At 49.2% G+C, this 26,994-nt stretch overlaps 6 protein-coding genes across 10 annotated transcripts in view; 3 read left to right on the top strand and 3 right to left on the bottom strand.

Moving 5' to 3' along the window:
• Positions 1–3,918, top strand: part of LOC113208719 (uncharacterized) — an 11,296-nt gene extending 7,378 nt beyond the window's left edge. The window contains exons 3-4 of the mRNA XM_026425858.2: positions 2,243–2,596; positions 2,682–3,918. Coding sequence (XP_026281643.1) covers positions 2,243–2,596; positions 2,682–2,761 — 434 coding nt within the window. The 3' untranslated portion in view covers positions 2,762–3,918. The remainder of the gene's footprint in view (positions 1–2,242; positions 2,597–2,681) is intronic.
• LOC113208718 (DNA ligase 3) overlaps positions 1–4,750 on the bottom strand; it is a 27,100-nt gene extending 22,350 nt beyond the window's left edge. Inside the window, exon 1 of the mRNA XM_026425857.2 lies at positions 4,534–4,750. The gene's annotated coding sequence lies outside the window, so the exon portion shown is untranslated. The remainder of the gene's footprint in view (positions 1–4,533) is intronic.
• A 389-nt stretch (positions 4,751–5,139) lies between these two features.
• On the top strand, positions 5,140–6,139 carry LOC113208756 (RNA-binding protein pno1). Its single transcript, XM_052268952.1, has one exon. It carries the CDS (start codon positions 5,225–5,227, stop codon positions 5,924–5,926), a length of 702 nt encoding a protein of 233 aa, XP_052124912.1. The 5' UTR covers positions 5,140–5,224; the 3' UTR covers positions 5,927–6,139.
• Positions 5,969–11,413, bottom strand: LOC113208754 (guanine nucleotide exchange protein smcr8a). Of its 2 annotated transcripts, none has more exons than XM_026425913.2 (11): positions 11,121–11,413; positions 9,459–9,628; positions 9,072–9,378; positions 8,843–8,959; positions 8,408–8,713; positions 8,144–8,317; positions 7,542–8,031; positions 7,273–7,459; positions 7,091–7,199; positions 6,818–6,997; positions 5,969–6,725 (listed from the first exon to the last, which is right to left on the bottom strand). In XM_026425913.2, the coding sequence occupies exons 1-11, from the start codon at positions 11,157–11,159 to the stop codon at positions 6,621–6,623; spliced, it is 2,184 nt and encodes a 727-aa protein (XP_026281698.1). In that variant the 5' UTR covers positions 11,160–11,413; the 3' UTR covers positions 5,969–6,620. The 2 variants fall into 2 exon arrangements, with proteins under 2 accessions (XP_026281698.1, XP_026281697.1); XM_026425912.2 differs by lacking the exon at positions 11,121–11,413 and adding an exon at positions 9,798–10,295.
• LOC113208735 (atrophin-1) lies at positions 10,465–24,423 on the top strand. 4 transcript variants are annotated; one of them, XM_052268950.1, is made up of 9 exons: positions 11,929–12,230; positions 13,323–14,334; positions 15,715–15,828; positions 20,341–20,504; positions 20,593–20,689; positions 21,409–21,522; positions 23,066–23,122; positions 23,192–23,232; positions 23,315–24,423. In XM_052268950.1, exons 1-8 carry the CDS (start codon positions 12,117–12,119, stop codon positions 23,215–23,217), a joined length of 1,698 nt encoding a protein of 565 aa, XP_052124910.1. In that variant the 5' UTR covers positions 11,929–12,116; the 3' UTR covers positions 23,218–23,232; positions 23,315–24,423. The 4 variants fall into 4 exon arrangements, with proteins under 4 accessions (XP_052124911.1, XP_052124910.1, XP_052124908.1 ...); XM_052268951.1 differs by lacking the exons at positions 11,929–12,230; positions 23,066–23,122; positions 23,192–23,232; positions 23,315–24,423 and adding exons at positions 10,465–10,560; positions 11,862–11,915 and having other exon boundaries at positions 21,409–22,862; XM_052268948.1 differs by lacking the exons at positions 23,066–23,122; positions 23,192–23,232; positions 23,315–24,423 and having other exon boundaries at positions 11,939–12,230; positions 21,409–22,862.
• Positions 24,394–25,939, bottom strand: LOC113208757 (pre-mRNA-splicing factor syf2). The gene is made up of 4 exons (XM_026425915.2): positions 25,661–25,939; positions 25,284–25,424; positions 24,913–25,205; positions 24,394–24,833 (listed from the first exon to the last, which is right to left on the bottom strand). Exons 1-4 carry the CDS (start codon positions 25,754–25,756, stop codon positions 24,668–24,670), a joined length of 696 nt encoding a protein of 231 aa, XP_026281700.1. The 5' UTR covers positions 25,757–25,939; the 3' UTR covers positions 24,394–24,667.
• Positions 25,940–26,994: the final 1,055 nt, after the last annotated feature.

Below are 26,994 nucleotides of genomic sequence, written 5' to 3'. Positions count from 1 at the left end.
CCCGCCTCGCCCCGCCTCGCCCCGCCTCGCCCCGCCCCGGGGACACGCACGGTGCTGCTGTATCCATCCGTCTGCAGTACACTACCGTAAAGACAGCGCGCCGATCAGATCCCATACCGACCCCCGTGCGCGAGTGCGAGCGAGAGGGCGAGAGGCGCGGGGCGGGCGCTTCCTCGGCTCAACTCGCGGTTTTTTGCATTTACGATGGCATCGAACGACCGGTCGTACCGCGGCGGGGCGCGCGGAGGGGTAGGATAAGGGGAAAATAAAACATAAGTAAGAGGGTTACCGAACAGGTGTGCGGCGGGGCAGCGGGCCGAGGCGGCGAGGCGGCCGCCCTCGAATTGGGTCGCGGGGGTAGTAGTAGGTCCGCGCGGGTGACAGATGCCGTCTTTTAGAGGGTGGAAATAAAAATAGAAACGATGGGGGGTGAATGCGCGGGTTATAAGTAGGGCCGCTTTAATTAGGCGGGAGTGTGTAGTGAGAATGACCCCCCTGCGGGGGTCCAGGCGGTGGTGCAAGCAGCTGGAGGCGGCGGCCCCGGACCCCGCCCCCTCAGGGGAGACGACGATGAACACCCCGCCGCGCCGGGCACGCCACCAGGGCCGTCGCTATTCATGCAGGCCCACGCTGTGTCTCTTTATATTCTGACAGCCGCGCCAGCAGCGCGACGGCCCGGCGCCGCCCCGCCCCGCCGCAGGGACACTTATTGGACAAGCACCCGACGGCCAGCAGCGCGGCGGCAGGCCCCGCGGCCACCGCAGGGCATGGCAGGGTCCGGCCCGGAGACAGAAGGGCCCGATGCGTATCAGTACCCGCGGCCCAACTCGCCTCGCCCCGCCCCGCCCCGGGGCGGCCTCGGCGTCATAGCGTCACGCGCCGCCCGCGCTGCCGCCCGCCCCTTCATGCGAGTCTCCCCGGGGAGGAGGAGGACGAGGACGAGGCCGAGGAGCAGGAGGAACAAGGAGCAGCCCCCGCCCCCGCGCAGTGTGCATACGCGACGAGCCCTGGCGGGGAGGGGCGGGGCGGGGCGGCACGTGACCGGGTGGGGCGGCCCGGCGCCACCCGATCCCAAAAAGACTTTCCTCCTTGAAGGAGCTCGTTCCCCCGAAACGCCCCGCGCCAGTTACCTCCTTTGGCAGCTCGAGTGTCGCACACACACACGCACACACTCACAAGCACAGTCTGCCGTGTGCGGAAAAGAGGTAGAAAGGTCGACTTACTAGGGGGCGGAGCAGCAGCAGCAGGAGCACCGGGCGCGGGAGCAAAAGGGGAAAATAGTAGAGGTCAAGCTCGCGTCCCTGGTGGCGTGACGGGGCTGGGCCGGGGTGGGGCAGGAGGACACGGCGGTGGGGGAGTGACGACGGCCGAACCAACAATCACGCGGCAAATAAGATGCCCCCGGGCGATAGGCCGCCGCCCGCAGCCGGTTGGCGGAGGCGAGGGAGGGCACGCCGTCGAGGTGGCGTGACACCCTCCTGGAAATGGCGCCCCCGCAGCTTCCTGCTCGCGGCCCGGCCGGGGTGAAACTGGCTCTGCCCTAATGACGGCGGCGGCCCGTCCACGGTGTCAATTAACTCGGAGGCTCGGTAGAGGTGATGATTCGGAGCCGGGGCGGGGGGATGGTCGTCGGGGCAGCGCCATCGCCATGCAGGGCACGGCGGGGGCGCCACCGGGGCGTGGACCCGCGGACCGTTACATCATCATCGGCAACCTGCGGCCTGCGGCGCCAAGCGGGCGCCACGCGACCGGGGGGTGCACAGCCGAGCACCAACAGGGCGCCATTATCACGGTCCACCATCGTGTGCCCTCCTCGGCCGCCCTGGACCCGCCCGCCCGCCCGCCCACGGCCGCTGCTCAAGGACGCGGCCGGTCCTCTGGATTACCGGCAATCACAGCTGCGGTTGCGCAACCGCCGTGGGGAGGGGAGGGGGCCGCATTGTAAGGAGAGCCCCCCTGGGACTTGCTGAGCTTCCGGCATCCGGTGGGCGCGCGGGAGCTGGCGGGGACGTGGGGGCTGGGCGCGGCGCGGTTAGGCAGTCCCCGGCGCCGCGATGCAGCGCTGTGGGGCTGGCGGCCTACCCTGCGCTCCGCAGGCGCCCCCGCCGCACCGCCGCCGCTGGGGCTGCCGGTGCTCTCTGTACCCCGCGCGGTGCTCCGCGCCCGCGTGTCCGGGTGTCGGGCCGAGTCGGCTGATAACTCGTCCCTGTACTGACGGGCTCGTGATTTTGTTTTGCCGCAGGCATGGCTCCCCTCCTCCTGTGGACTGCAGTGGTCGCGGCCCTCGCCAGCCTGGGCAGCGTGGGCGTGTCCGCCATGCCCATGCTGACGGACCAGGGGCAGCGCGCAGAGCCGTACGTCCCGACCGCCATCCTCGAGTGGTACCTGCAGCAGCGCGACCTGCAGCAGCGAGACATGCAGCAGCGGGAGGCTGACCTGGACCAGCCGCCGGTGCAGCAGCTCCAGCCCAGCGAGATCCAGCAGCAGTTCAGGGAGTGGCTCACCACGCAGCTCGCCCGGCTACCCGCACCCGTCGAGCAGGGCGAGGAGGCGAACAAGGCCCTGGTGGGGCCCCCACAGCCCAAGCGAGGAAACTGTAAGTACCCAGCCGACATGAGTTTTATCAAGGAATAACTTTCGTTGCCGTTGCAAGTTCTAAAAGTGTGGTTTCACTCCATTAGATATGGCCCTGTGCCACTTCAAGATCTGCAACATGGGCCGGAAGCGAAGTGGTCGGCTCCAGTCCCAGGACCTTCCCTGAAGAAAAACTACATTTCATTTCGCGCCCGCCACGCCCCGCCACGCAAAGCAACCAGCTCTCGCTCCTCCACCCTTTGGCTTGACCACCATCACTAAAACTTTAAATTCGGCTGAGGACTGATTCCTTTCTCTTCGAGGCTCAAGCGCGGGCTCCAACCTTCGTGAAAGTCGCCTCCGCACAGCAACTTTTGCTCTATATGTTACCATCCTCGTTTATCGTTAACCCATAGACAGTAGGAAAGCTTTGTATTTATTAGCAAAATCATCACCATTTTACTCGTTTGCCACTTCCACGTTTGGGACACGGTCCGCTACGACCGCTTGAATACACAATCACATTCTCAATGGGGTTTAATAATGATTTTAGTTTGTTTAGTTTTACGACTACCCTATGTACAATAATTACTTTTTAACAACGGACTGCTACAGTAATGCATATATACTTTTAGTTTTAAGAAAATGCTTCAGTAGGCCATAGTAAATGAAAACATTTAAAAAACAAGAAAAAAATGGGGAAAGAAGAACAAAGTCAGGGAAACCTCTAGTGCATGCAGGATGACAAAATGTACTTTTCTGCATGATGAACAATATGCAGTAAATAGTAAACAAATAAGGGTGATTAGAGGATTCCCTGCATTCAAGAACTTGTGTATCAAAGAAAGATGGAAGTTTAAACCTGATATGTTCCTTTCAAATGGTATTTTCAAATAGTATTATTTTAGAAATACAGAAAATTGCATCCCTGCCCTCCCCTCTTTGAATGTAAATTTTCATCCGAATGTAGTTTTAGAAAATAGATCTCCTGCATACCTTCTCAACCACCTCGCCTAGTACCTCACTTGTTAGAAAAAAAATTGTCCAATAGACTTTTAATTTAATTTTGTTCTGTATTTAGTTCCAGGCTGACTTTTATCTGGAAAAAATAAGACATCAGTTTCAAAGTTTAAGTTAAGTTATTCAAAGAAAGCTGTAATGATTAGGGGCTGTAGCTTCTGAGAATGCTCTTTAAGTTTCTGAATTTAGTTATAAGACTTTCTTCTTGTGAGATTAAAAACTAGGTCATCCATAATGTATTGTTTTAAGTTTTGCTTCTGGCACAAAGTTATTTTGAAGCTGTACTGTACATCATAGAAATAAATTGTTTTTATTATGTTAAAACTGCAGATTTTAACTGCTGTTTGAATAATATTTCCATCATCAGAAACGATGATTGTACAATTCATAAGCACATCTACCACATACGTTTTCACGAAACAGACATCATTGCACAAGACGTTAAAAATTATGTTAAGTAATTGAAGGCAGAAAGATTGAATCCACAACTTTTAGTTACAAGATTTAATCTCTTTGTGCAATAAAAATATTGCTTGAACTGGTCAAACCGAAAGGAGTCTGCCTCTTGCTGATAGCCAAAACTGGCAATTATTCCAGACTCAAGAACTTATATTTCTGATTACAAAGTAACACTTATTCAATGGCACCATCGCATTTAAATACATAATTACGCCCTAAGCACAACAGTATACTAAAATAGGAATAAATGTCAACATGAACCGGAGAAAGTGAATAAAATTGTTCACTCCATAATATTGAGAATTTCTAAGGCTCATTCTTTTATTGAGAATTTCCAAGGCTCATTCTATTTTTATGAAATGACATAAGTCAGAATGTGTCAACTTTATCCGAGGTTAGGGAGTCCGACATCGCAACTAGTAGGACTGTGACAGTGGTTCTTTGCATCCTAACTTAAATGACAACTGTTCAAAAACTCACCTGGACTCCAAACAATCAATGAAAAAATATAAAGATGAAAGCAAAGTAGTCCAAAAGTTCTTAAAGATCGAAAACTGAACACAACACAACACACAAACACATTGGAAATTGTAGGATGAAACAAAAAGCCGGCAAACATCACTTCGGTTGCCAACATCTCATCCTAAACGTTTGAGGTCACAAAGATAGAAGGTAAGAAGAATTATTCTTGGACATCGCAAATAACCACATATATCTGATAGTAATGGAATACGATCAAACTAATGACACTATCTGAAACATCTTCTTTATTTACGGTAGCCAGTATGGTTAGTATGTTGGCAGCACTTTATGTGCAAGCAATTATTTGCAGAAAATTTTATATTGTGCAGATCGGTCATAGCCAACATCACGAAAATAAAGCCTCCGAAACGTTGATGAAAACCTCACTCATTAATCATTTTAATCAATATTTTAGCCACTGAAATAACTACATACCTCTTTTATTCACAGGATTTGGGATCGAAAAGAGTTTCTATACCTAGTTTAGGAGAACTTCTTCCAGAATTTTTTTACATTTGTAGTTGCTTCACCTGTTGAGAACAATAACAACAAGTTGTTGTTGTTGTTGTTAGTTGTCGTCTGTTGTCTGTTTCTTTGGAGTTATGGTCTTCTATCCACGTGCTCGAACTTGTTAAGAAGAACCCTAAACATGAGTGCTGAAAATGATGTGGATTTCGCGGAGCCGCAAAGAGTGACTAGGAAACGAGCAGCCTCAAGCACGGTCGATAATGCTATGGAAGTTGAATATCGTGGTATCGCTGGCGAGAAATCTCAAAATGCCCCTCTTAAGAAGAAACAACGCAGTGCTGTAGATGTACGCAAGGTTCCGGTGCCGGCCCACAGATATACCCCTCTTAAAGAGAGTTGGTTAAAAATTTTCACCCCCATCGTCGAAAATCTACAGCTTCAAGTGCGGTTCAATTTGAAGTCAAGGAACGTGGAAATTAGATCCTCTTCTGAAACGCCAGACATTGCCAACCTTCAGAAAGCTGCAGACTTTGTTAGGGCTTTTGTTTACGGATTTGAAGTTGAAGACGCTTTGGCACTTCTTCGGCTGGACAATCTTTTCATTGAAACATTTGAAATCAAAGATGTGAAGACGTTGCGAGGTGATCACTTATCAAGAGCAATTGGTCGCTTGGCAGGCAAAGGAGGCCGAACCAAATTTACAATTGAAAATGTTACCAAAACTCGTATTGTTCTTGCTGAATCTAAAATACACATCCTAGGGTCTTATCAAAATATTCAAGTTGCAATGAAGGCTGTATGTAATTTAATTTTGGGTAGTCCTCCATCCAAAGTGTATGGTCAATTACGAAATGTCGCCAGCAGGTTGGGCGAGAGACTTTGATTAGAAACATTTTGTATGTGAATTATTGTATCTGTAAGTTGTAAATATCTTTGTAATTTTTCTTTTTTTCATTACTGGCTTCTTGTAAATTCAGGAACAAATGCAGTTCTGTACCGCAATGAACAATACTTTGTTTAATGATTCGGTTTATTCCATCTTTTGGTATATAATTGTGATGAGCATTAACTGATAATGAATAAAATGTAACTATTACATATTTGTTTCTTTAGTAAAACCTTATGTGACGTGCATAGCTTTAAACAGACTAAATATTATAGAGACAGCAATTCTAATGGCCAAAACCAAGTATCATCCAACAGTGAGGATAGAAATACTGGATTTGTTTCTTAATACTTTGGAAGGAAATTGCTCTTAGCTCTTAAAATAGATCACATTTAAAATATTGTGGTGTAATAAAATACAATAGTAAAATATATGTATAAAAAATTAGACACAGACTTAGATATAAAACAAAAATCAATACAAAAAGCTAGTTCTCAGTATTATTGTCACACATAAAATACTTTGCTTCATCAAAAAATAAGTCAAATTTAAAACTAGATTAACTAATATTCCCTAACAATTTAAGAAGCCCTGGTATAGGCAGTCAACTGAAACTAAGCAAACAAACATAAAGATCACAGGCATCAAAATTTCTTAAAGAGGGCAAAATCATCCTCCACAAATCAATGACTCAAAGAGTCAACTTGCTAAGATAACGTATGATATCTGCATCACATCCATGTAACTCCAGTTGCCGACAAGCATGACTTGGCAATTCATTATGACATGCAGCTACCTGCAAAATAAATCAAAATTATACTTGTGGCTCAAATAATTTAATTCCACAAGAAAGAACAATTTCAAAGTCAACAATGCTTAAACACTTACTAATGCTTTGTAAGACTGGAGTTTACTTCCAATTCCTTTAAGTACACTTTCCATGAAAAGCAGCAAGCTATGATCACTTGGAAAATCACGGACATTATTACCAATTGCGGCAAGGAGACGCCCATGATAAGCTGGACCAAGTAACTGCTCAGAATTTACATCTAAGATTGTTACACTATTCTGGAAGGAGGAAAAGGAAAAGAAAGTTAATTGGTTAGGATAATTTGAAACATATGAATAGGAAATTTCTCAATCAGTAGTATTGCATCTTACTTTATCTCTGGGACTGATCATATCATGAATGGATAGTCTTTCTGGAATACACATTCCAATTAGTTGATAACTTGCAATATGAGCACTCACCAAAATGCCCTGGTGCCATCTGAAATATAAGAAACCAAAATAAAATTAGATAAGAAAAATAAAAAAAGGTTTTGAGGTAAAATCTAACAAACCTCAACACACGAAGACCATTCTCATCCAGTGGTGGTATGAGAGGACTCAAGGCACTCATAACGCGCTGAACTCTGCGCTCTGATGAGGAGTCACCAGTTAAAACAAGGGTTCTGCCAGTAAGTATGGAGTATATAACATGTTGGGCAGCTGATCTATAGGTCCAAAAGAACTTCAGAAGTCGATGACCTGAGTAGAGGAAGTTCAAGTAAAGTTCACCAGTCATTGACAACAGTCAGACCACATTTGCATTAGTAGATCAGCTGATTACCTGACTTGGCAGTTAACTTATGCCGGGTCCAGAGACAATGATTCCAAGCAACACCAAGTGGCAATGTTTCCTCAGTGCTGCCAATGCTCCAGTTATCATCACTGTGAAGTGCTTCTAAAATATCATGAAAACTTTCACTGCCATTGCTGCTACTACTGTCACTACTTGAATACTGAACTCCATTTTCACTAGAATGATTAAGAGTATCTGCAGAGATGCAATTTTGAGATGAACTATCAAGTATCGAATGAAAATCCTCTCTGCACTCTGGTTGAGAAGAGCTCACTGAAATATTTGTGATTGTATGGACACTTTCATGTGAAACTACTCTCTTTTGGTTTGACCCCAAGGCATTGTCTGAAGATAAATCAGAAGAAGCTTGAATTGAAGAGGTGAGAGAACTATTTTTCTGTGAGGGAGGTAAGACAGCATCAGAGGGTGAATCACTGAAGGAATGATAGCTGCTGCTCCCTTCATTGCCACTTGTTGCCTAGTGAGATGATAAAAAATAAATTTGTCAGTTTAAACAAAGTGAAAAGATTGATAAAACAATAAATACAAAATAGGCAATTTTATCTTGGATTGCTTGGGTGGGTACAGACCTCCTTAGAACTGGATCTTTCCACTTGGTCACACTCTTGATCATCATAGGATGGCATAGAGGCATCTACGGATCCTATAGAAATGGCTTTAAGTAGCTGAAGGTACTCTGGTATTTCAATAGCTTCCCAAGCATTAGTTGAGTTATGTGTTTCCTTTTTCGATGCAGGGTCACTCTATTAAAGAAAAAACATCATCATATAATTTATATATCTATGTATACATTTTAATTGCTAAACCAACATATGCAAGTATCATGAGCAAACCTGTGAAAAAGAAATTGAAGGGAAATGACCCAGAGATGCACTGAGCTCGCAAGATCCAAAGAGATGAAGTATTTTTAACAGTAATGAAAGGGCAGAAGCTATGCCCCAAGGAGAGAGGACAGGTATTGGGCGCAGCTGTTTCTCCAACATACAAATGTTGTCATGCAAGTTCACTTGTCTTCTGTATGATGTTGATGATATGAGCGTTAGATAGTCCTGAATTTCTTTTGGAGCAGGAGACTCATTACTGAATGTAAAGGCATTATGCCAATGGTCAACAGCAGAAAGAGAATAATCAACGTTAACCTGGTGTAAAAAAGGAATTGTAGCAGTAAATTAATATTGCAAAATAATTAAGTAACAATATTGAACATATTTGATTGAAACAATATTGTATGAGTATATTTTAAGATTTTAAAAGTAATCATTACATACCAATGAGGCTTCAACAGCATTCAGCATAAAACTGAATTCCTCAAATTGCTGTGTCGAATGTCCTTGCTGAATACTCAAGTTTGATGTGATATCTGCAAGATTGTCTCCACTCTTTTCCTTTAAGAAAAAAAAAAAAGTTAATTAACCTGTATGAACTTTAATGTGACAGCTTTACAGTAGAGTTCACTGAATGGCAAGTCCATCACATTTTGAAATTCTTGTTACTTACTTGAGTTGTATCATTATAGCTGGCTTGCATATTTTTTATATTTGATAAAACAGTTAATATTTCATTCCTAAAATGCTGACGATTATTCACCTTAATGGTTTCTGTTAGCTGCAAAAATTGATCCCTCAACTGTGGAAATATTTTAGACAGTTTTTGATTGTTTGAGCTAACATATGCAACACAAAGAGGGCGGACAAATCCTCTTGCATGTAGATCATAGAGGGTGAAGTAATGCACATAAGCATGACGTGTGTGTGAAACATGAGTCTGAAGAGTTTGGGTGTCTTGACAGATGCAAAATTGACCCCTGAAACCAAAAGATGGGTAAAATAAATCCATTCTTTTCCTGAGCACAAAAAAAGGAATAATAAAAAAAAATCACTGTACCCTGGGTTTGCTTGGTAGTCAACTGACATTATTCGCATAATGAAACTATTTACATCAATCTTTTCATCATATTGAACATATGACGGCACTGTGAACAGTGCAACAGGGCCTTTTACTTCAGAGAATTCAGCAAATATAATAAAATCTTCTTCTTCACATAGACACATATCCTGAAAAAACAATCGGAAGTTATTAGGGAGAGGAAATCAATTTCAAGAGTCGATATGTGAAAAATTATTTTGAAATTCTTGTGGGACAACTTTTGTAAAGAAAAGCAGGGCCACATCATCTACTGTTAATGAGATGACAATGAGAGACTACATAGGAACAGCGACTTACCTCTGATGAAAGAAGAGGGGTAGGAATGTTTTTGTTAAATAATCTTTGTTTCTTAAAATTAGCTGATACATTATCCTCTACATAAGCAAATCCAAAAGCTACAAGATCTGCATATGTAACAGCCATTTCTAGGGACTAATTCAGTGATTTAAAGCTGTCAAACTGTCAAACTGTGAGGGATGGAAATCTTGTTCTTTTCTCCATTATTTATAAAATTCATTATACAAAATAGGAATGTAGTAAAAGGGTGTTGGCAGTTATTCTTATTCTGAACAGGGCCCAGCCAATGCATAGTTGAGGTCCGTGCAATCTAACCGTGAGTCATGGTCTGACTAACTCTTGCCATTATCAACTAGCTTGTTGCTGCCCCGCCTCCAGTAGAAATTTCAGAACATCACTTGACAGTAAACACAAAACATTTTAAACGTTAAGTCGTCAAAATAAATGTGAGTAGGGTGTGATCAGCTGTACTGTAACACTGTTGTTTATGCAGACAACAAAAGGATTTGAGGAGGGCAAATAATGAAAACAAGATTAAAAGCACTACCACCGCCTTTACAAAGTGAACTAGAGCAGACCGTTTTTGATCTGTTGTCATGCAAGGCGGTTATCAGCTGAGTTATGGCGTCGTCCTTGTGAAATTGTGAACGTTTGATGTTGAACTATTTTTTTACACGAAACAGAGATGGATTTAATGTTTTCCATTCAGACTGAGTGTATTGTCACCTACCAGTGAATTTCTTTCTCCACTTGTATTTGTGTGGTAAGTTAAGTGTTACGTGGTAATAAGGGTATCTATGTTAGGCTTAAGAACTTTCTATCTTCATCTCATTCAAGTTCTAAAATAATAACAATAACAATGAACATTGCTAATTAAAAGTAAGGATTTTGGTGGCTGTAAAACAAATAGCAGATAACTGGGACAAAACAGTGGCATCTAAAAGTATCTGTATACTTTGTCGTGGTAGCTATAATGATGTAGCTTGGCATTCACTCTTAATAAATCTATAGATGGCGTACATATGTTTGTTTCTGTCACTGACAGGTCTTTGTTTTTTTTTTAATAGCCATCTTCAATTCAGGCCGTTGTTTCCTTATTCCAACACAGAATTCATGTTCTATAAAATAAACCAAGTTTACTTCGACAGCCTCTGTTATCTAATCGCTGTCTTTTTCATTTGTGTTAATTTTGTTATTTCTTTAATATAAGGTTCCAGTTTTTGAAATGTTGTTTTCATTTCCCATGCATTAAGAAATTTGTCTTTGTTATTTTTATACTCATTCATTGTACAACATAGGCTGAATAGAACAAAAAATACTTACATAACTCCCACTAGGATATAATAATGGACCTTCGAACATAGCTTTACTTCACTTAATTCACTTCAACTTGGCGGCGGAGCTAGTCAGTCCACTCTTCTCTCAACTGCTGCTAGATCTGTGTTCTGTTGAAAACACACCAACTCTTGCAGCCGATGCACTTAGGATGATTGTCAGTGATAACAGACCTCTGGGGCTGGGCCTCCACTTATCAGCTGTTTAATTATTCTCTCTCTTTTCTAACGTTTTCTGCCCCCTCCTTTCTAAGGTAGTAGATACAAAAACAAAAATGAAGATCATTTGGTCTCTTTGGCTCCCTCCTCGCTGTCGCATCGCGGCGTGGAGATGCCTTCGCCTTTGGTATTTACAACAACGTCACGTTCGATTTCGCCTCCCTCCCCCCCATGCGATAGCTCTTCGTCGCGTCTCCCTCCCCCTCCCCCGTCCCCGCCATTTTTATCCCCGCGTCTTGCCAGCAATCCACCCACGAGCCACCTGTCTTCGCCCCCCCTGGCCCCTCGGGGAGGCCACTAGGTCCGCGCCGGGCAGGGGAGGGGGCGTTTCTCTATCACATCACCACCTCCCTCGCCCCCTCCCCGGCTGTAAGCAATGCATCACTTTTCCTCTAATCTCCCTTCAGCACCCGCGGGATATGGCGCGCCGTGTCCATGTCCAGGTCCACCGGGTGACACCACCGCTCTGCTGACATTGGCTGACATCCTCCCCTCGTTTCTTTGTCGACAGGTTGCTGATCCTTGACGCTTAGCGGTCCACCAAGGAGAGGAATGCCATGCTCGGGTAAGCCGTAAGAGTTAGGATGGCGGGTGCCTAGCGCGCGGATGACGCGAGGCGCGGACCAGGCAGAAGGAGATATCGGCTTAGACATGCCCCGGCCTTAGGCTCTCGTGCACGGCCATGGCGGGGGCCCATGGCGGGGCCGGCCGCGGGGCCCGCCCCCTAGGCCAGCCATGAGGCCAGCGGGCCAGCCCGCCGGCAGACATGGCTAGCGCGGCGTGCGGCTGCTCCAACATCTCCATCATGCAGTTGTTCCACCAGCTCAAGCAGGACTTCCCCGCCGCTCCCGACGAGGTGGTCATGCAGTGCATCTGGCAGGTACCTGCCGCCTGTGGAGCCTCCCGTCGAGGGGTACTTCACTACGAAAACATCAGTGTACACCCTCAAACAAAATCAGAAAAAATACCAGAATGTTCGGTGTACGCTTGAATTTCTAGTGAAGTACCCCTCGCCTCCCGTGTGCTGTGACGCCTCCCGCGTAGCCTCGCTCGCCAGACCACCCCCGCCCTCTGCTGTTAACCACCCCCGCTAGCGCCCCCCGCTCGCTGGCATGCCTTGCCTTGCGCTGCACGCCGTCTCTGTCTGTGGAGTGTGGCGTAGTCGAACACTCGGGCAGAGCCCAAGCTGGTTAGTGACTGGAGTTGCTGTGAATTTTCGCTGCTTTGAGGAATCTTTATATCCCTTTTCTTTGAAAGCCATTGCTGGCGTGGCGTTGCGGCCGTCTAAACAAGCCTGTCGGCCTGTCCGAAACCGTCCCAAACAAAGCGCGGCCGGCCGCGGCGCCGCGCCCGCGCCCGGCAAGCCCCACCGCCCGAGACCCGCGCGCGTCCAGAAACTGGCCCCCGCTGTGTTTGTGTGGGGTGGGTGGAGGGACGGCTGGAGAGAACCCACAGGTCCCCGCCGAGCCAGACGGCCAGGCCAGGCGTTGACCCCCTCCGCTCGCGGGGGGGCCGCGGGGGCCGCTTGGCTCGGCTTATCGAAACACTCTGTACGGCGGAACGGCACATTCCTGGCAAGGCGGCCAGGTGTGTAGGCCGAGGGGAGGGCCGGGCGCCAAGTCTCGGCTGTCGTCCCGGGGTGCGGCGGGGCGGGACGCGGCGGGGAGGACTGCCCGTGGGTCTGCCGCCCCCGCCGCCCGACCGCCACAGGCAACAGCGCAGGACCGCGGGCTGGTCGCGGGCTGGTCGCGCGCGGCCTCTGCAGAGCCGGCAAGAGCCGGCGGAGCAGAGCGCCAGTGCGCCGCGAGGCCCGGGCCCGCCCTGTCGCGAGTGCTGTGAGAGCCCCGCGGCCCGCGACCCGCCCGCGAACCGCCCCCCTCCCCGCCATGCGCGCGACGTGAGTGCAGGCCGGGCAGTGCGTGCGGCCGGGCCCCCATCCGCGTGTGTTGACGATGACCCTGTCTGTTTGCAGCACGCGCACGACAAGGAGGCCTGCGAGCGCGCGCTCCAGGGCCTTGATGGTGCCTTCCTGGTGCACACGTACCCGTCGGCCCTGACGGCCCTCATGACCGGCGCCACGAGGATGCCAATGCCTGGCGCCATGGGTCGCCCTATGCCAGGGCAGGGGCCCGTCGCGGGGGCCGCCCCCAACCACGTCGTCGTCGCCGCTCCGGGCCACGGCAAGGGCCACGCCAAGGGCCTGGGCACCGAGGCGCTCGGCGGCGACCACCCCAGCAGTGCGGAGGCGCGGGGGCTCCACCGGCCGCCCCGCAAGATGCGGCCCGCACCGCCACCGCCGGTCCAGGCCGCCGTCACACCGCCGCAGACTCCGCCCCCGCGGCTGCGGCCAGCGCCGCCGCCGCCCCCGGGCCCGCCCTCGCCGAGCAGAGTGAACGGGCCTAGTGATCAAGTGACTGTGCTGGATGTGAACTGCAGCGTGTCTCGCGGCGCGCCGCCCCCGGGCACGCCCCCCGGCCCGCCCCCGGGGCCGCCTCTAGGGTCGCCGGCGCCGCCCCGGCGCATGACCACCATGGACATCCAGCCCGCGGCGCCCTTCGGGGTGGGGGTGGTGCCGCCGCGGTCCTACACGTCGGTGAACCTGACGCTGCGCCCGCCCGCGGCGGACCAGCCGCCCATCGACATCCACTCGGGCCGAGACTCGGGGGGCTCCAGCCTCACGTACTCGACCTCGTCCTACGACCAGCGCCAGGGCTACCAGTCGCAGCTGCAGATCCGCATCGGCCCCAACGGCCTCGGCAGCGTGTCGGCCATGCGGACCCGCGCGCCCGCGCCCCCGGCGGTCGCCCCGCCCGCCGCGCCCGTCGTCGCGACCCCTGCCCCTGCTCCGCGCCCTCCGCCGCGCCGGCTCATGAGCCCGCTGGCCGAGGTCGAGGAGCAGCTGCGGAGGCCGGCCGCCTCCAGAGAGGACCTGGAGAGGGCGGTCATGGCCATGGGCGGCGCCCAGCTCAGCCCGGACATGAGAGGTGAGTCTACGGGGTGCTTAGGGAGCATCCGGAAAGTACGTCCGTCATTCCAGCCCGTTCAAGTCGAGCCTGTGCAATCTCTCATAGCCTTTGATACTTAGGCAAAGTTTTGACTGCAGTGCATGCGTGTACTGCGGGGTGGGCTGGCCTACCCCGAGTTTCGCAGGCGCCAAACTTCCGTAATTTGCCGTATGAATCCGCGCGAATAAACGGACGTACTTTCTGGACGACCCCTTTATACACAGCTGTTGTTGAGTTGGCCGGGTAAGATGCATGGGGCGACTTTTGCAAGCCTCGCGGAATGTTAGGTCTGACTGGACCGGCGAGCAGTCTGGGCAGAGAGACAGTCGTGGCGTCGCCTCCAGTCAGTGATGTGCTGCGAGGATGGCGAAATGACGAGCCCTTCGGACCCCAATTATTGCTGCTCTCGCAATGAAGGTAAATCCTCCATCAGATTCAGAGGCTGTTCGCGCTGAACCCGATAGCCGCAGTAAACCCCCGAGCTGATACTATGTAGAGGGCGGACGCCGCAATCTAATCCCGCGCGCTGAACGCCCGGATGTTCCCTCTCGACTCGCACCGCGTGTGCTGTGGGCGCATCGTGCGTCAAATGTCAAAACCACTTCAGTCAGTTTTATTTTTTTTTCATTTATTTTTTTACCCGCCAACAAGCTTGCCGCCTTGAAACGAACGTCAAGGTTGCGAGTTTAGGGAGCAGCTAAGGGGGGTTGTTCGGGAACCGTAATTATTTCACCGCGACCCGAAGCAGCGTTTTGCATTGTTGTTGTTGTTGTTGTTGTTTGCCTCTTGTCTTTTTGGCGCGCGCGGGCTTTCTTTCACGCGCGCGAGCACCTCCTCCCGGTTGACATGTGCAGAGATGAGGTCTTGGGGGTCTTCGGTCACCTCCCCACCCCACCCTCCCCTCCCTCGTGGCGTGGCGCGGCGCGGCGCGGGCGTTACGTCGTTCGTCACACGGCGTTACGATGCGACGTGACGGCGGCCTAATGAGGTCCGCGGTGACAGCTGTGTAACGTCTGCAGGAGCGGCCAGCGTCACGCCGCGTCGCACACTGCAAAGAAAAAGGAATAGTAAAAATGTCCTTAGAATGACGAATATTAGAGCTACTCTGGTTTACAAGCGTCACGGATTTCTTTGTTGACATCCCCATGTGTTGGTACCGGGTGTTTCATAAAAGACACAGGTGCGGGCGGGTTTGCGCTCTGCCGCCGTAAGGCGCCCCTTGGGTAGGCAAACCTGCCCGCACCTGTGTCTTGTATGAATTCATACACCCGGTACTACATGAGACTCACATACATCCGAGAAGGACATATTCAAATTCTTCATGATATCTTTTCCTTGAGGACGTCTTTATTTTTACAGTGTGGGTTGCGTCGGTATGCGACCGGCGCCGGCGGCCCGGCCCAACGGGGCCTTCAAACTTTATCGTTTGCACGTTTTTTCTCTGCTCTGGGCACGACAGACGTCAGGGTGGTGGTGAGTTAGTTGCGCGCTCAACGCTGCTGCTCAGTAAAAGTACAGCGCTCAAAATCTAACGGAAACGCGCGCTCTTGATCCGAACCTAGAACGGACGTGCTCGTTTTAACCGAGCATCATTCAAGATCACGTGAGGTGAGGGCTTGTCCTTGACCCAGTCCTTATCTTTCTTGTGGCCACACGTTACTCGAAGCTCGAGGAAGGGAGGAAGTCGAGGAAACGGGGTACTCCAAAGTCCAAAAGGTCCGCTCTAGCCCAGGGCAAAGAACTCATAGGAGAAATTCGAAAACGGAAGAGAGACACCATCAGCTTTAGGAACTGTCCTGGCGTTTTGGACTTTCGCCCCGTATTTAAGTGCCTTCAGGTGCAGGTGACATCCGTTTTTGTTCTTTGCTTTCCGCTTCAGGAGCCGACCTATACCCAGTGGGCCGTTTGTTTGGTTTCTACCCGTTCCTCGCGGCTGCACGTATTACCAACTCACACGTGGCCCAAACTGTCAGTGGAACAGGTGTGTGTGTGTAGGGGGAGGGGGGGCAGGAACGCCGGCCGGGTCGGAGTACAACTCTTCCCCTCCTCCTTTCACTCTAGGGCCGGGGCGGCCTGCGGTGCGAGAGAGAGAGGGGTGCTCGCCGGGCAGCCCCGCCGCGCGGCTGATCCGGTCCGATGTCCGATTGGAATTGAATACCGTTCGCGGCGTGCCTCGGTAGCGCGCTGTTTAGTCTCGAGCCGCGTCGCTACCCGCGCGCACACTCGGTCCACTGCAGCCGCGGGGTCCGCGTCGTAGGAGTCCGCGAGCGAGCGCCATGGCCGACGCCGCGGCCCCGGGCAGCTGCTCCGGGGGACTGTCCCGACCCCCCGTCGCCCCTGCCCCACCCCAGACGAGCCCCTCCCCCTCGGACGCGCCGCCGCCCCCGCCCCGGGTGCAGCCCCCAGCACCGCCACCCCCGCGGCCGCGGCCGCGACCTCCACGCCGTCTGGTGCGGCAGGCGGCCACGGACCGCGACGAGGACCCGAAGGACCTCGCTCCCGAGTAAGGGCACCCGACGACCACACCGCGGTGGGCCAGGACGCGGGACGGGGGACGGGGGGTGGACGGCACGGCGCCGTCGGTTTGAGCGGCCGCGCGCGCGCGCTCCGCGAAGAACCGCGCCAGAACGCATACCACACCACGCCACGCGGCTGATAAGAACTGATAAGCAGGTGATTGGCGTGGGCGCTCGTGATAAGCACCAGGACGAGAAGGCGTATATCTCCCCCAGCGACGCGCAGCCCATGCCGCTCAACACGCCACAGGCGCGGCGGCGCAAAAAGGCTTGGAGCGCCTGACGGCCGCGCCGGGCGCGCGAAACTTTGAATATTCATTATTCGCATGACAGCGTCACTCTTGTTGTCGTATGACAATCCCGCCCTGCTGTGCACGATTTCTTCATCTCCCTCATCATCATACGGGGCAGAGATGATGGATTCATTATCATGTCGGCACTCTTGTATGCCCCAAAGACTTTTTCGAGTATACGCCAAATTTGCCATGCCAATAATTGGCCGTGCTGACGTCTCCCCCCGAGCGAGGGGGTGTCGCTCTCCGGTTGAGGCGTGTTATACTACCGCGCTTCTTTGACAGCTGTGTCGTGCGGCTGACGCAATAACCTGCTCGCCCTCGCCGTGCCCCTCACGCCCCCCGCCCCCCGTGACAGCCCGCCCGCCGGCCCGTGTCGTGTTGTGGCGTGTCGAATGCCGGCCACCAACAGCTGGCCCGAATGGGGAGGCCGGATGAGGTTTTCCGAACACCTCCCCTGAGCACGCCGTCGTCGCCGTTGGACCTCTCCCGCCGCGCTCGCCTGAGAACACCACCGCCGCCGGTCGGCCCGGAGCGCCCGGCGGGGTAGGCAGCCGCCGGTCTCTCGCGCGCGCTTGTGCGGCAGCGGGCCTACCCCGCCGGGCGCTCCCTCCTCCTCCTCGCCTGGCGGCGGCGCCACGCGCGCGCTCCAGCCGACCGGCTCCTGGACGCGTGTTGACAAACGGACGTTGAGGGCACGATGACGCAGATTTACTCGTTTTCTCACGACTCGAAGAAAGCTCAGGCTGTTAGTGAGTTGTTGTCCTACTGCGCGCGTGACGGGGACGACTGACTGGCGAGAGAGGGAATAGAAGGTCACTTGTTCTGTGGGAACGTAACCGGGACTGACGCACGTGAAACGTTTCATGTGAATTTTTAACGTTTCATGTGAATTTTATAACTGTCTTCAAACTCGGCTATAGCAACAATAATTTTTACTGGGATAGCATTTTACAATTCGGATAGGATCGGTAGTATTGCTTGGGGGAGGGAAGGACCAATCAACTGCAAGAATCGCCTGGGTCAACATGCACGTGCTCCCAACTTTGATTGTCAACTCACATCCAGTAGCACATCCCCCCCCCCCCTTCCACCCTTACCCAGATCGGCTCGCGTCCCCCTCTTCTACCTCCCGCCTCTTCCAGACCGCCGCCCTCTGCCGTCTCCAGCAAGGTCTCCCGGCTGACGGGGGCCTCGGCGGTCGCCGCCGCCTCCGCCATCCTGCAGCGGCAGCTCAGCGAGAGGACCGTCTTCATAGCCGACTCCACCGTCAACCTGTTCGGTACTACACCACTTCTGGAGGGGGTCTCCGCGTTGCCAGTTGCTCTGCGGGCGGCTGCCTGACCACGGACCTGGGGGTCGGTGACGGGGTGGGTGGGTGGGTTTCGTCGTTCTGCATCTTTCCTTCGGGAAGGCTCATCCGGCTCGTGTGGCTTCCTGTTCTCCCCCCTTCCCCTCTCTCGGCCACCCCCGTAAGCCAATCCGCCCGTCCGCCCCTGCTCTCTGTGCGCTGCGGGTGCAGTCAGGTGTTTGGCAGAGGTGGGCTCCGCGGCGGTGTCGGCCGAGCGAGCCGTGCGGGGCGGAGCGAGAGGCCACTAAATCATCCTATAAGTAACAGCCCTGCAGGTGCCAGGAATGCGCGGGAGGCACGCTGCCGGTGCTGCTGGGGCTGGGCTGGTGCTGGTGGCGATGGTGCTCGCGCTGGCGAGGAGCAGGGAGGAGACCGTCGTCGGCGTCGGTGGGGTAGGAGACGTCGTCGACGCCGAGGTGCGACTCTCTCCTCGCGCTCCCCCGCCGCCGCCGCTACTGCTGCCGCTCTCGCTCTCGGTGCCGCGCGAGTGTCACGCGCACGCACACGACGAGACGCACGGGGCGGTTAAAGCGATGGCTAAATTTGTTGCCTACCTTCCAGGCGTCATCAACCCTTCTGAAATAGACGGCCTTCCCATCGGCCAAGTTCTATAAACAGACGGGATAGCTCCGCCGGTGGGGGTGGGATTTGGGGAGGGGGGAGGTTGTTTTCATACCATGTTATCCTCTCTCTCACCCGCCCGCGCCGCTCCTCCTCCTACAACCCGTGAAAGCGTTCCCTTTTATTTTATTTTTTTCTTTGGTTCTTTATTTTTTTCGCGTCCTGCGCCAAAAGCCAGCAGCAGCAAGTATGCGGGCCGTAGTGTTTCTCTTGTAGCGCCTGGTGTAGCCTACGTGCGCGCGCGGCCCGGCCGCCGCCGCGGAGGAGGAGGAGGTCATCAAGAGTGAATTCCTCTGCCTCGCCCCAAGCCGATGCTAACACTGTGTGTCGTGGGCGCGAGTGCTTATAGCATGCTTATGCTTGTTGAGCCCCTCTGGCAGTGGCAGTTCGCCGCGGGACGCGACACCTACACATAGACCGAATGCCGTCTGTGCTTTCAACCATTTTTATTTTGCATTGTATCTTTTTGGTGTGGGTGAAGGACACGATACAATGTTTACGATACAAGGTCACCAGTGCCATCGGAGGCTTCCCAGGGGCCGGGCGGGGGAGTGGGGGGGTTGTCAGCTGCTGGAAGTGGGTCCTAGTCATTGCAACGCTACACTGTGCAGTCGAGTGGGCAAGCATGCCCCCCCCCCCCCCCCCCGGCCATCGGGTCGCGCCGCGCCGTGCGGTCCGCGCGTCCGCGAGTATTTTTGAATGAGCGCGAGAGTAATGTGGCTTCACGGGACGGAGAGAGAGAGAGGAGTGAAAGGGGGCGGGGGGATAGGGTCGGGTAGTTGCAGAGGGTGGGGCTAGATAGAGCGAGATAGGAGGGGGCGACCGTTTGGCCGCCCCGCAGCCCAGGGCAGGACGCTTCATTCATCCCCGCAGCAGATCTACAATTTCAGTTTGGCATTCTCGGTCCTCCTGCGCCATGTCCCGGCCCTGCAGAGCAACGACCCGGCATTGGCTCGTTAGTGCCTGAAAAAAGGGGGGGTGGAGTGGACTTGATAGGGAGGGTCAAGAGACATGGCCCTCTCCAAAAAGTTGTCTAAAAAAAGTACAGTTTTTGTACATCGTTAATGAACGAGTTTTAATAAGCATGGGTTATCTCTTAGCACATTGCATTCGACTCAACGTAGTAGTACATTCAGATTAAGTGTGTCGTGACTCGTGACTTTCCCGGCAGCAATGCTCTAACTCGCAGTGTCCTCTGTTTCAGAACACCTGGTGCGCCAGCTGGAACGCCGCACACTTCTTGAGACTGAGCTAGAGAAGGAGCGATTCAAGCTCCAGATGATGCAGAGGGAGGTTTTGGAAATGGAGAGAGACCTAGAGCGGCGCACAGCTCAAGTCAGGCCGCGCGCCCCTCCCGCTCTTCCTGTGGTTAGTATCAATTTTCTTTGTTATGTGATCTGGTTCTGTATGCTCTGTATAAGGTCTCCGAAAAGTTTCATGAGGATCATTGTTTCAGATGGAGAAAGTTCAGAGATTGCGGACAGAAATACAGACACTCCAAGAAGTATGCACACGCATGACAAATGAAGTAGATGCTAAAAGTCCAGATTCACGTAAGTTGGATGGATTCAAAGCTGATAAAATCTGGTCCAGTGCTGCATAGCAGTGTCTCTCTGTATTAGTTTGCATCACCAGCAGCTATGTAGATAGATTTCAAATGATAGAGTTTCAGCTTCCTGTTTCTCTACTGGATTTTTCACTTTTAGTCCCACATGACCATCCATATAATGCATTAAAGGCGGTAAATTTTAGTCTCAACCCCTTACAATTTTGCATCTTGATGACATTTTAGTGTCTGCAATAGTGTGAATATTTTAGACAGTCCTCTAAAGACTGTCTCTACCAGATGGCAAAGTCCCCTCCCCCTCCTTATTCTCTATATTTTAGTTACTTTTAAAAGGCACAAAAATGAATTTCACTTCTGGAAAAGTGCTAAGATTTCTACCTTTTTGTTTCTAGTGTTTAAGCACCTAACTTGACCACTGTTCCGCTACTTTCCTTGAAAAGGTTTCCCAAGTTCTTCTCCTTCTCAGACCTTTCAGCTTTATATTGCCAAGAGCAGTGCTCATGTGTTGTTTGGCATCTTAAGCTTGATATTCAATTTTATCATTGTTCTGTTTTATGCTTGTTTAGCTTATGAATTTTCAAAGTTTGTTATTTTAAAAATTGGAATCTTTGTGAGAGCAACAATTTTATTTAGAAGTTTTTGATCCTTGCAAATTTTTGGTTAAATTACTAGCATTGCATTACATATGGTGTATATTTGTTGCAGGGCCAGCAGAAGGAAGCAGCGCTGAGCCTGGCTGGACTTGCCAAACTTGTACATTCCGTAACCATTATCTCTTGGAGGTATGCGAGGAGTGTGATGTTCCTCGCATTCGACTAGGTAGTGAAAGCGCTGGGGCGCAAAGTGTGTTCAGTGTTCCAGCTGGATTGCATGCCTTACGTCTGCCTGGCATTCTACCCGCCCTTGCTTCTCCTGCGCTCGAATCAGCTCTCGCACCCCTCTCACTAAGTAGCAGTCCCAGTGCCCTGTGTGTTCCTAACATGCTCACCCCATTACCCAGTCCTGGACGCGAGGACTAGACAGTTATATTTTCCTGTGATAAATTAAACTTCACACGAACATCACAAATGGAGTTATAATCTTCTGACTGTCTTTGTGTGTAAAATGTGATTTTTATTGGTTTTGTTTTGTGAACTCTCACACATATTGTAAGGCTTAAGTTAAGTAAATATTTTTGCTGTGAAGGTTAAGGCCTCTTGCCATTCCCTGATTTTAGTAAATCTGATCTGGTAATTTTATTATCTTAAGCTATTGGGAGCCACTTTAATTGTTCCCTATTGTTCAAAAAATCAAATTAATTTATATTACCAGAAATGACAATTTAAGTGCCTTCTGCAGAATCAAAATTAATTTATGGGTCATAGAACCAACAGTTATAAGGTATCCTTGGAAATGTGCAAGTATTCATGTGTTTTCTGAAGTGTTAGTTTTATATTATTCCCTTGAGATTGTAAAGTTGTTGGTTTTTAGTCATTTTCATTGAATTTGAAGTAGGAGAATTTTGTGTTTGGAGTCAAGCTTGCATGGAATGTGATTTACAAACAATAATTTTTTATAGACTGCATAGGAATCTAGTGGCCTACAACATTGTATTGTACTCTGTTATAACATTCTAACAAATAATTGTGAGTTGTGAGACATAGCTTTGTGTTATAAGAAAATTTCTATGTATTGGTTTGGATCACCATTGATACTATGAGACTAAAAACCTTGTTTTAATTGGTGTGCCTTGATTTCCAATAGAGTCTGAATTTGTTATTAAACCAGACCCATTGTTACTTAATGAATGTTATTTAGAGTATCTAGTGTTAATATTTTATTTGTTTTCAGTACAGACAGAGCCATTCCTTTTTAATATCACTTTATTTTCTCCTGCACCCCTTCATGATAAAATGCTCATTACATTCCCACACATTTGCTACCATTTGTTGGAGTTAGATGAGATGACATTGTTGTTTTATGTTTTTGAGATTATGGCCTTTGAAAAAGTTTTACCCTTATTCTTCTGGGCTAAAATGTAAAATACCATTCCTTTTCATAAAAGATTTTCCAGTTTTAAATTGTATGCTAAAATCAGAATGTTTATGTGTTTTGTATGTAAGTACAAATAATTTTCCTTACGAGTGTGTTTCTTTAGAGGCAATAAAAATTGCAACTTATGCATGTGTTTTCATTGCATTTCCACTAACTTAAAATGCTCGTGTGCCGCTTTCTTGCGTGGTCAGTTTATGATTTCTATTCTTTCACTATACTTAACTAAAGTCAAGAAGGTTGAAAAACAAGTACATCTGCAGGCCAGCACAGATGCCTTAGGGATTACTATGATTCTTTCTCATTCTCTGATACACTACATGTGTTGCAGGGCAAGCTGCAACTCAAGACATCCACATACGAGTTATACATCATAACTTCTCTAGACGTGAGTGTTTACTGTGAATTTCCTTCACTTTCAATTTCACACTTTTATCATTCTATTCTATGTAATCAGGGTCCGTTCGAGGCTGGGTGGACTGATTGCTGTACACACTGGTAAAAACTGAAACTATCCAGATTGGCCTTCGTTTCTAAGTTAGTTCACAGAGGTTGACATCATTTGTTTCTGGCTTTACAGAGGACTGACCAGTTTTACTCTATAAAACTTCATAACAAGAAATTAATTTGATTTATCAAGCCTTCTTTACTAAGAGATAATTGAGACAGTAAATGTCATATTAGTTGGTATGTATCTATTTAGAAAAGAAGAAGAAATGATAAGAATAAGGAATTAAGAACAGTATTTTTAATGTGATGTTACTACTTTTTCACTGGCCCCTCGTGTTCGGAAGCATAGAATATATAAAAACAGTGTATGAAATATTGAAACAAGTGCTTACTTTCGTGCAAAAATTGGACAGAAACCTCTTCTAATTGAAGAAGAGAAGATTTTGTCATAGGAGCTCCTAATATTGTTAAAGTTGGACAGAAAATTCTATAAAAAACTAATTTTTGAGTGTTTAAGTTGATGTGACATGTGAAGGGGCAAGCTCAATGGCAATCAATTTTACCCCCTTCCTCGCTCAATATTAAATATACATTTGGGGTTCAAACTCATTCTAATTCGTAGAGGTCAACTTGAAGCTATTGCTCATAGCAGTTACCACGACTAAGCAATAAAGAAAAAAAAATACAGAACCTGCTGGCAGGTCCTAGTATATATTTTATTTTAGTAGGGTAAGAGCAGGTAAGAGCCTGACAACAATTTGCACATTTCCAGTGTCTTTGTTTTCTTCCCAGATGATACTTTGTTATTTTTCTAATTTACCTTAGAATACTTGTAATTTTAGGCATTTCTTACAAAAGCCTTGTGTATGTTTACACAGCTCTCTTTCAAAACTTGTAAATGGGTATGATGCTCTTGGAAAATCCTTGAGTGTGACTTTTGATTAACACCTTTGACTTGAAGGAGATGCCCATGTACTGTTAAAATCAAGGCTGTGTTGAGTTTTTCAATCATTGCGACATACCTTATGCTAGTATTGTGATTAATTAAGTTAATGACAGTACTGTGAGACTTATTTACAGAGTTACTTTTACTTTTTGAAATGTTTAATTCCTGTTCATCTGATAAGGTACTAGTGAACTTGCTCATTGGTGAACCAACACTTTTCCCCTTTGAGGTTTTGTGAGGAAGATCTGGAATAACAATATGAGTTGGTAATAAATCTCTTTATCAATTTTAAATGTTTTGCTCACTATACACATCCACCAATACATTGTCCTAATCCTTATTAAATTAAAGTAAATTGTCACTGTAACTTTACACAAAAAGTCCTAACAGAGGGAGTTGTCCGAACAGATTGGGCATTTGGTTTACTATAATAGAATGCACACAAAAATTCACTCCCCACTAGAAAACATACAAAATTGCAGGAAATTGAAGAAACAAGTAAATGAAAATTACTGCCGAAGTAAGAAAAATAACATATTAAACTGCAGTTCCTCTTTCCAAATTCTGTTTGATCTCTGCTGTGTGCTGTCCATAGAATCGTTCCAATTTCTTGTTGAAGTTCATGTTGCGCTCATTGATGTAATCAATATCAGCATCATCGTTGTGCATGCGACGCCGACTGTACTTCTCCCTCTTAGCCACCCTAAAAATGATAAATGAACAATGTTAAAATAGTAAAAAAGATGTTCAATACTTTGTCTCATAGTTATTATAGTACTTACTGTTTTTCAATGTCTTCGACCATTCGATCAATGCCCTGCTTTGTATCCTTAAACTGACCATGTAGAATAGAATTCTTTTCATTGTAGAATGCGTCACCAAGCTTTTGACGTTGTTCATCATATTGTTCCATATCAGGTTTGATCCCTTTGACCAAACGATTGTATTGCCTAATGGTAGCTTGTTCATAGTCAGCAAAACCAGAATCGGGGTTCTTCTTTTTCTTTTTTCTATCTAGCCTTTCTGCATCGGTGGCTGAGATTTCAAGTAGCTTGACTCTATCATAATCTTCACCCTAGAAAGAATGACAGAAAAGCTGATTATAATAAATATCAGATAATAAGGAAGCACTACGATTGAACACGAGTTTTACATTTTCAGCAGCTGCAGTCCTGTCCTCCTCTTCTTTTAAGATCCAGTCCGCTCTCCTTTTGCGAGCTTCCCAGTTAGTGGGCATCTTCTGACGTTTGTCTTCTTCAACAACTTCCTGGTGGTTAAGTTGACGTGCTTCATTCTGAAACCCCATCAAAAAAACCAAGAGTTATAAGAAATAAAAAGGAAAGGTAATTTACCTAGAGTGAGTGAAGAAGGCTGGTAGACAGAATATGGCCTTGATTCAGAGGTTAGGTTATCATATATTTAGTTGTGCGGGTATATCGCGATCGTAAGACATGACATGAGTTCTGCGACAGTTAATTTAGTAACAAAATAGTATTTCAAGATTTATCACGGCATAGAGGTCGTAAATACCCTTTTGAGGTGAAGATCTCGTAGCTTTTTCATTCGCTCTGCCTGTCTGTCAGCAAAGGACATACTGGAGCCACTTGAACTGGAGCTCGATGCCATTGCGATTTGGACGTCACTTCTTCTACTCTACAATTCACAAAAATACTGATTTCCGATAAAGACAAAGATAGACTGTCAAAATTGACCAAAAATACAAGCAAGTATTAGTGGACACTCGTTGTTGCGTGATTAGGATTGTTGTTATTTATGCTATTTCAGTGCTGCCACAACTGCAAAGCAAAAAGGCTCTATCGATGGTTTCATTCTGTATAAATTGCAAAACTTTGATCGCACACCACATTTTTTATGCTCAACGATTTAAAATAAACATTCATAATAAAAACACCAATTCACCTTCTTAAGAAATAAAAATAAAAAGACACTGGTGTAAAACTGAAATGTGCCGTCAGGCGCGCTAAATTCAAATGTGATCGCCAAATCGCCAAAACTGTTCCTTGACTTACTCAAGACTGTTCCCTTGCTCAAGGCTGTTCGAGGCCACCCCGCGAGACGTTAGAATGCCAAGGAGCGTTGCCCTGCATGGTACGGCAAATGTTTGTCTACTTGTCAATTAAATTTCTTGTATTCACTCCCTCTAGCTTTTCTGCTGCTTTGGTTTAAATTAATTGAAAGGCGGCCGGCAATATAATCCGCCTACGGTGGTAAAGCTCGAAATGAGCAGATTTGTTTCTGCTCAAACGTGACGGAATGTTTGAGCTGCTCATTTTTTTTCCCTTCCACGCGCTCTTGCACCGCACCGCGTCGCGCAGAGACAGGCGTGGCTCGGCGAGGCGTGGCGTGTCGGCCGCACGACGCCGGCAAGCTGATGCTGCCCAAGTAAGGCGCGGGGCACGCCGATGCCCGCGACACACGGGGAGAACAGCCCCCACGCCCCGCCACGCCCCGCCACGCCCCGCCACGCCCCGCCACGCGCTATGGGCACGCGGCTACTCAGGCAGGGCAGAGAGGACATGGGCGGGGCGGCGGCACGCGCCTCACGGAGGCGGCTTCAGGTGGGACTGCGTGACACTCGCGTAAATGTGTATTTATCGCAAGCTGCTTTTGAAAAAAATGTTGTGATGTCCGGTGGGTGCAGTGTGGTCTATGTGCACTCATAGAAAATCGCCCATAGTGCCCATACACGACGTTTTCTGACATGAGCCGTCGTCGTCGGTTACGTCGTGTCGGTTGATGAACGGGGCCCCGGAGGCCGGGCCAGCCTCGTCCTCGTGACGGTGACGTCCAGCGTCAGCGACCAGCCAGGCGGCCGGAAGAGGTCGATGAGACACGGCGGGCGG

This window comes from Frankliniella occidentalis, unplaced genomic scaffold, assembly GCF_000697945.3.
Source record: "Frankliniella occidentalis isolate FOCC.00 unplaced genomic scaffold, Focc_3.1 Scaffold79, whole genome shotgun sequence".
NCBI classification, from domain to species: Eukaryota; Metazoa; Arthropoda; class Insecta; order Thysanoptera; family Thripidae; genus Frankliniella; species Frankliniella occidentalis.
This window is presented reverse-complemented; position numbering and strand designations above follow the sequence as displayed.

Bases quoted from the DNA above. Each gene is read 5' to 3' on its own strand.
- LOC113208756 (XM_052268952.1), top strand. From the start codon at position 5,225: ATGAGTGCTGAAAATGATGTGGATTTCGCGGAGCCGCAAAGAGTGACT.
- LOC113208754 (XM_026425912.2), bottom strand. From the start codon at position 9,923: ATGGCTGTTACATATGCAGATCTTGTAGCTTTTGGATTTGCTTATGTA. The intron at 8,960-9,071 runs GTAAGTAACAAG...TTTTTCTTAAAG, and splicing joins GCTATAATGATACAACTCAA to GAAAAGAGTGGAGACAATCT. The intron at 8,714-8,842 runs GTATGTAATGAT...TTTTTACACCAG, and splicing joins ATGCTGTTGAAGCCTCATTG to GTTAACGTTGATTATTCTCT.
- LOC113208757 (XM_026425915.2), bottom strand. From the start codon at position 25,756: ATGGCATCGAGCTCCAGTTCAAGTGGCTCCAGTATGTCCTTTGCTGAC. The intron at 25,206-25,283 runs GTAAAACTCGTG...CATTCTTTCTAG, and splicing joins GGACTGCAGCTGCTGAAAAT to GGTGAAGATTATGATAGAGT. The intron at 24,834-24,912 runs GTAAGTACTATA...TATCATTTTTAG, and splicing joins GTCGAAGACATTGAAAAACA to GGTGGCTAAGAGGGAGAAGT.
- LOC113208735 (XM_052268948.1), top strand. From the start codon at position 12,117: ATGGCTAGCGCGGCGTGCGGCTGCTCCAACATCTCCATCATGCAGTTG. The intron at 12,231-13,322 runs GTACCTGCCGCC...GTCTGTTTGCAG, and splicing joins TCATGCAGTGCATCTGGCAG to CACGCGCACGACAAGGAGGC. The intron at 15,829-20,340 runs GTGAGTTAGTTG...CCTCTGTTTCAG, and splicing joins CGACAGACGTCAGGGTGGTG to AACACCTGGTGCGCCAGCTG.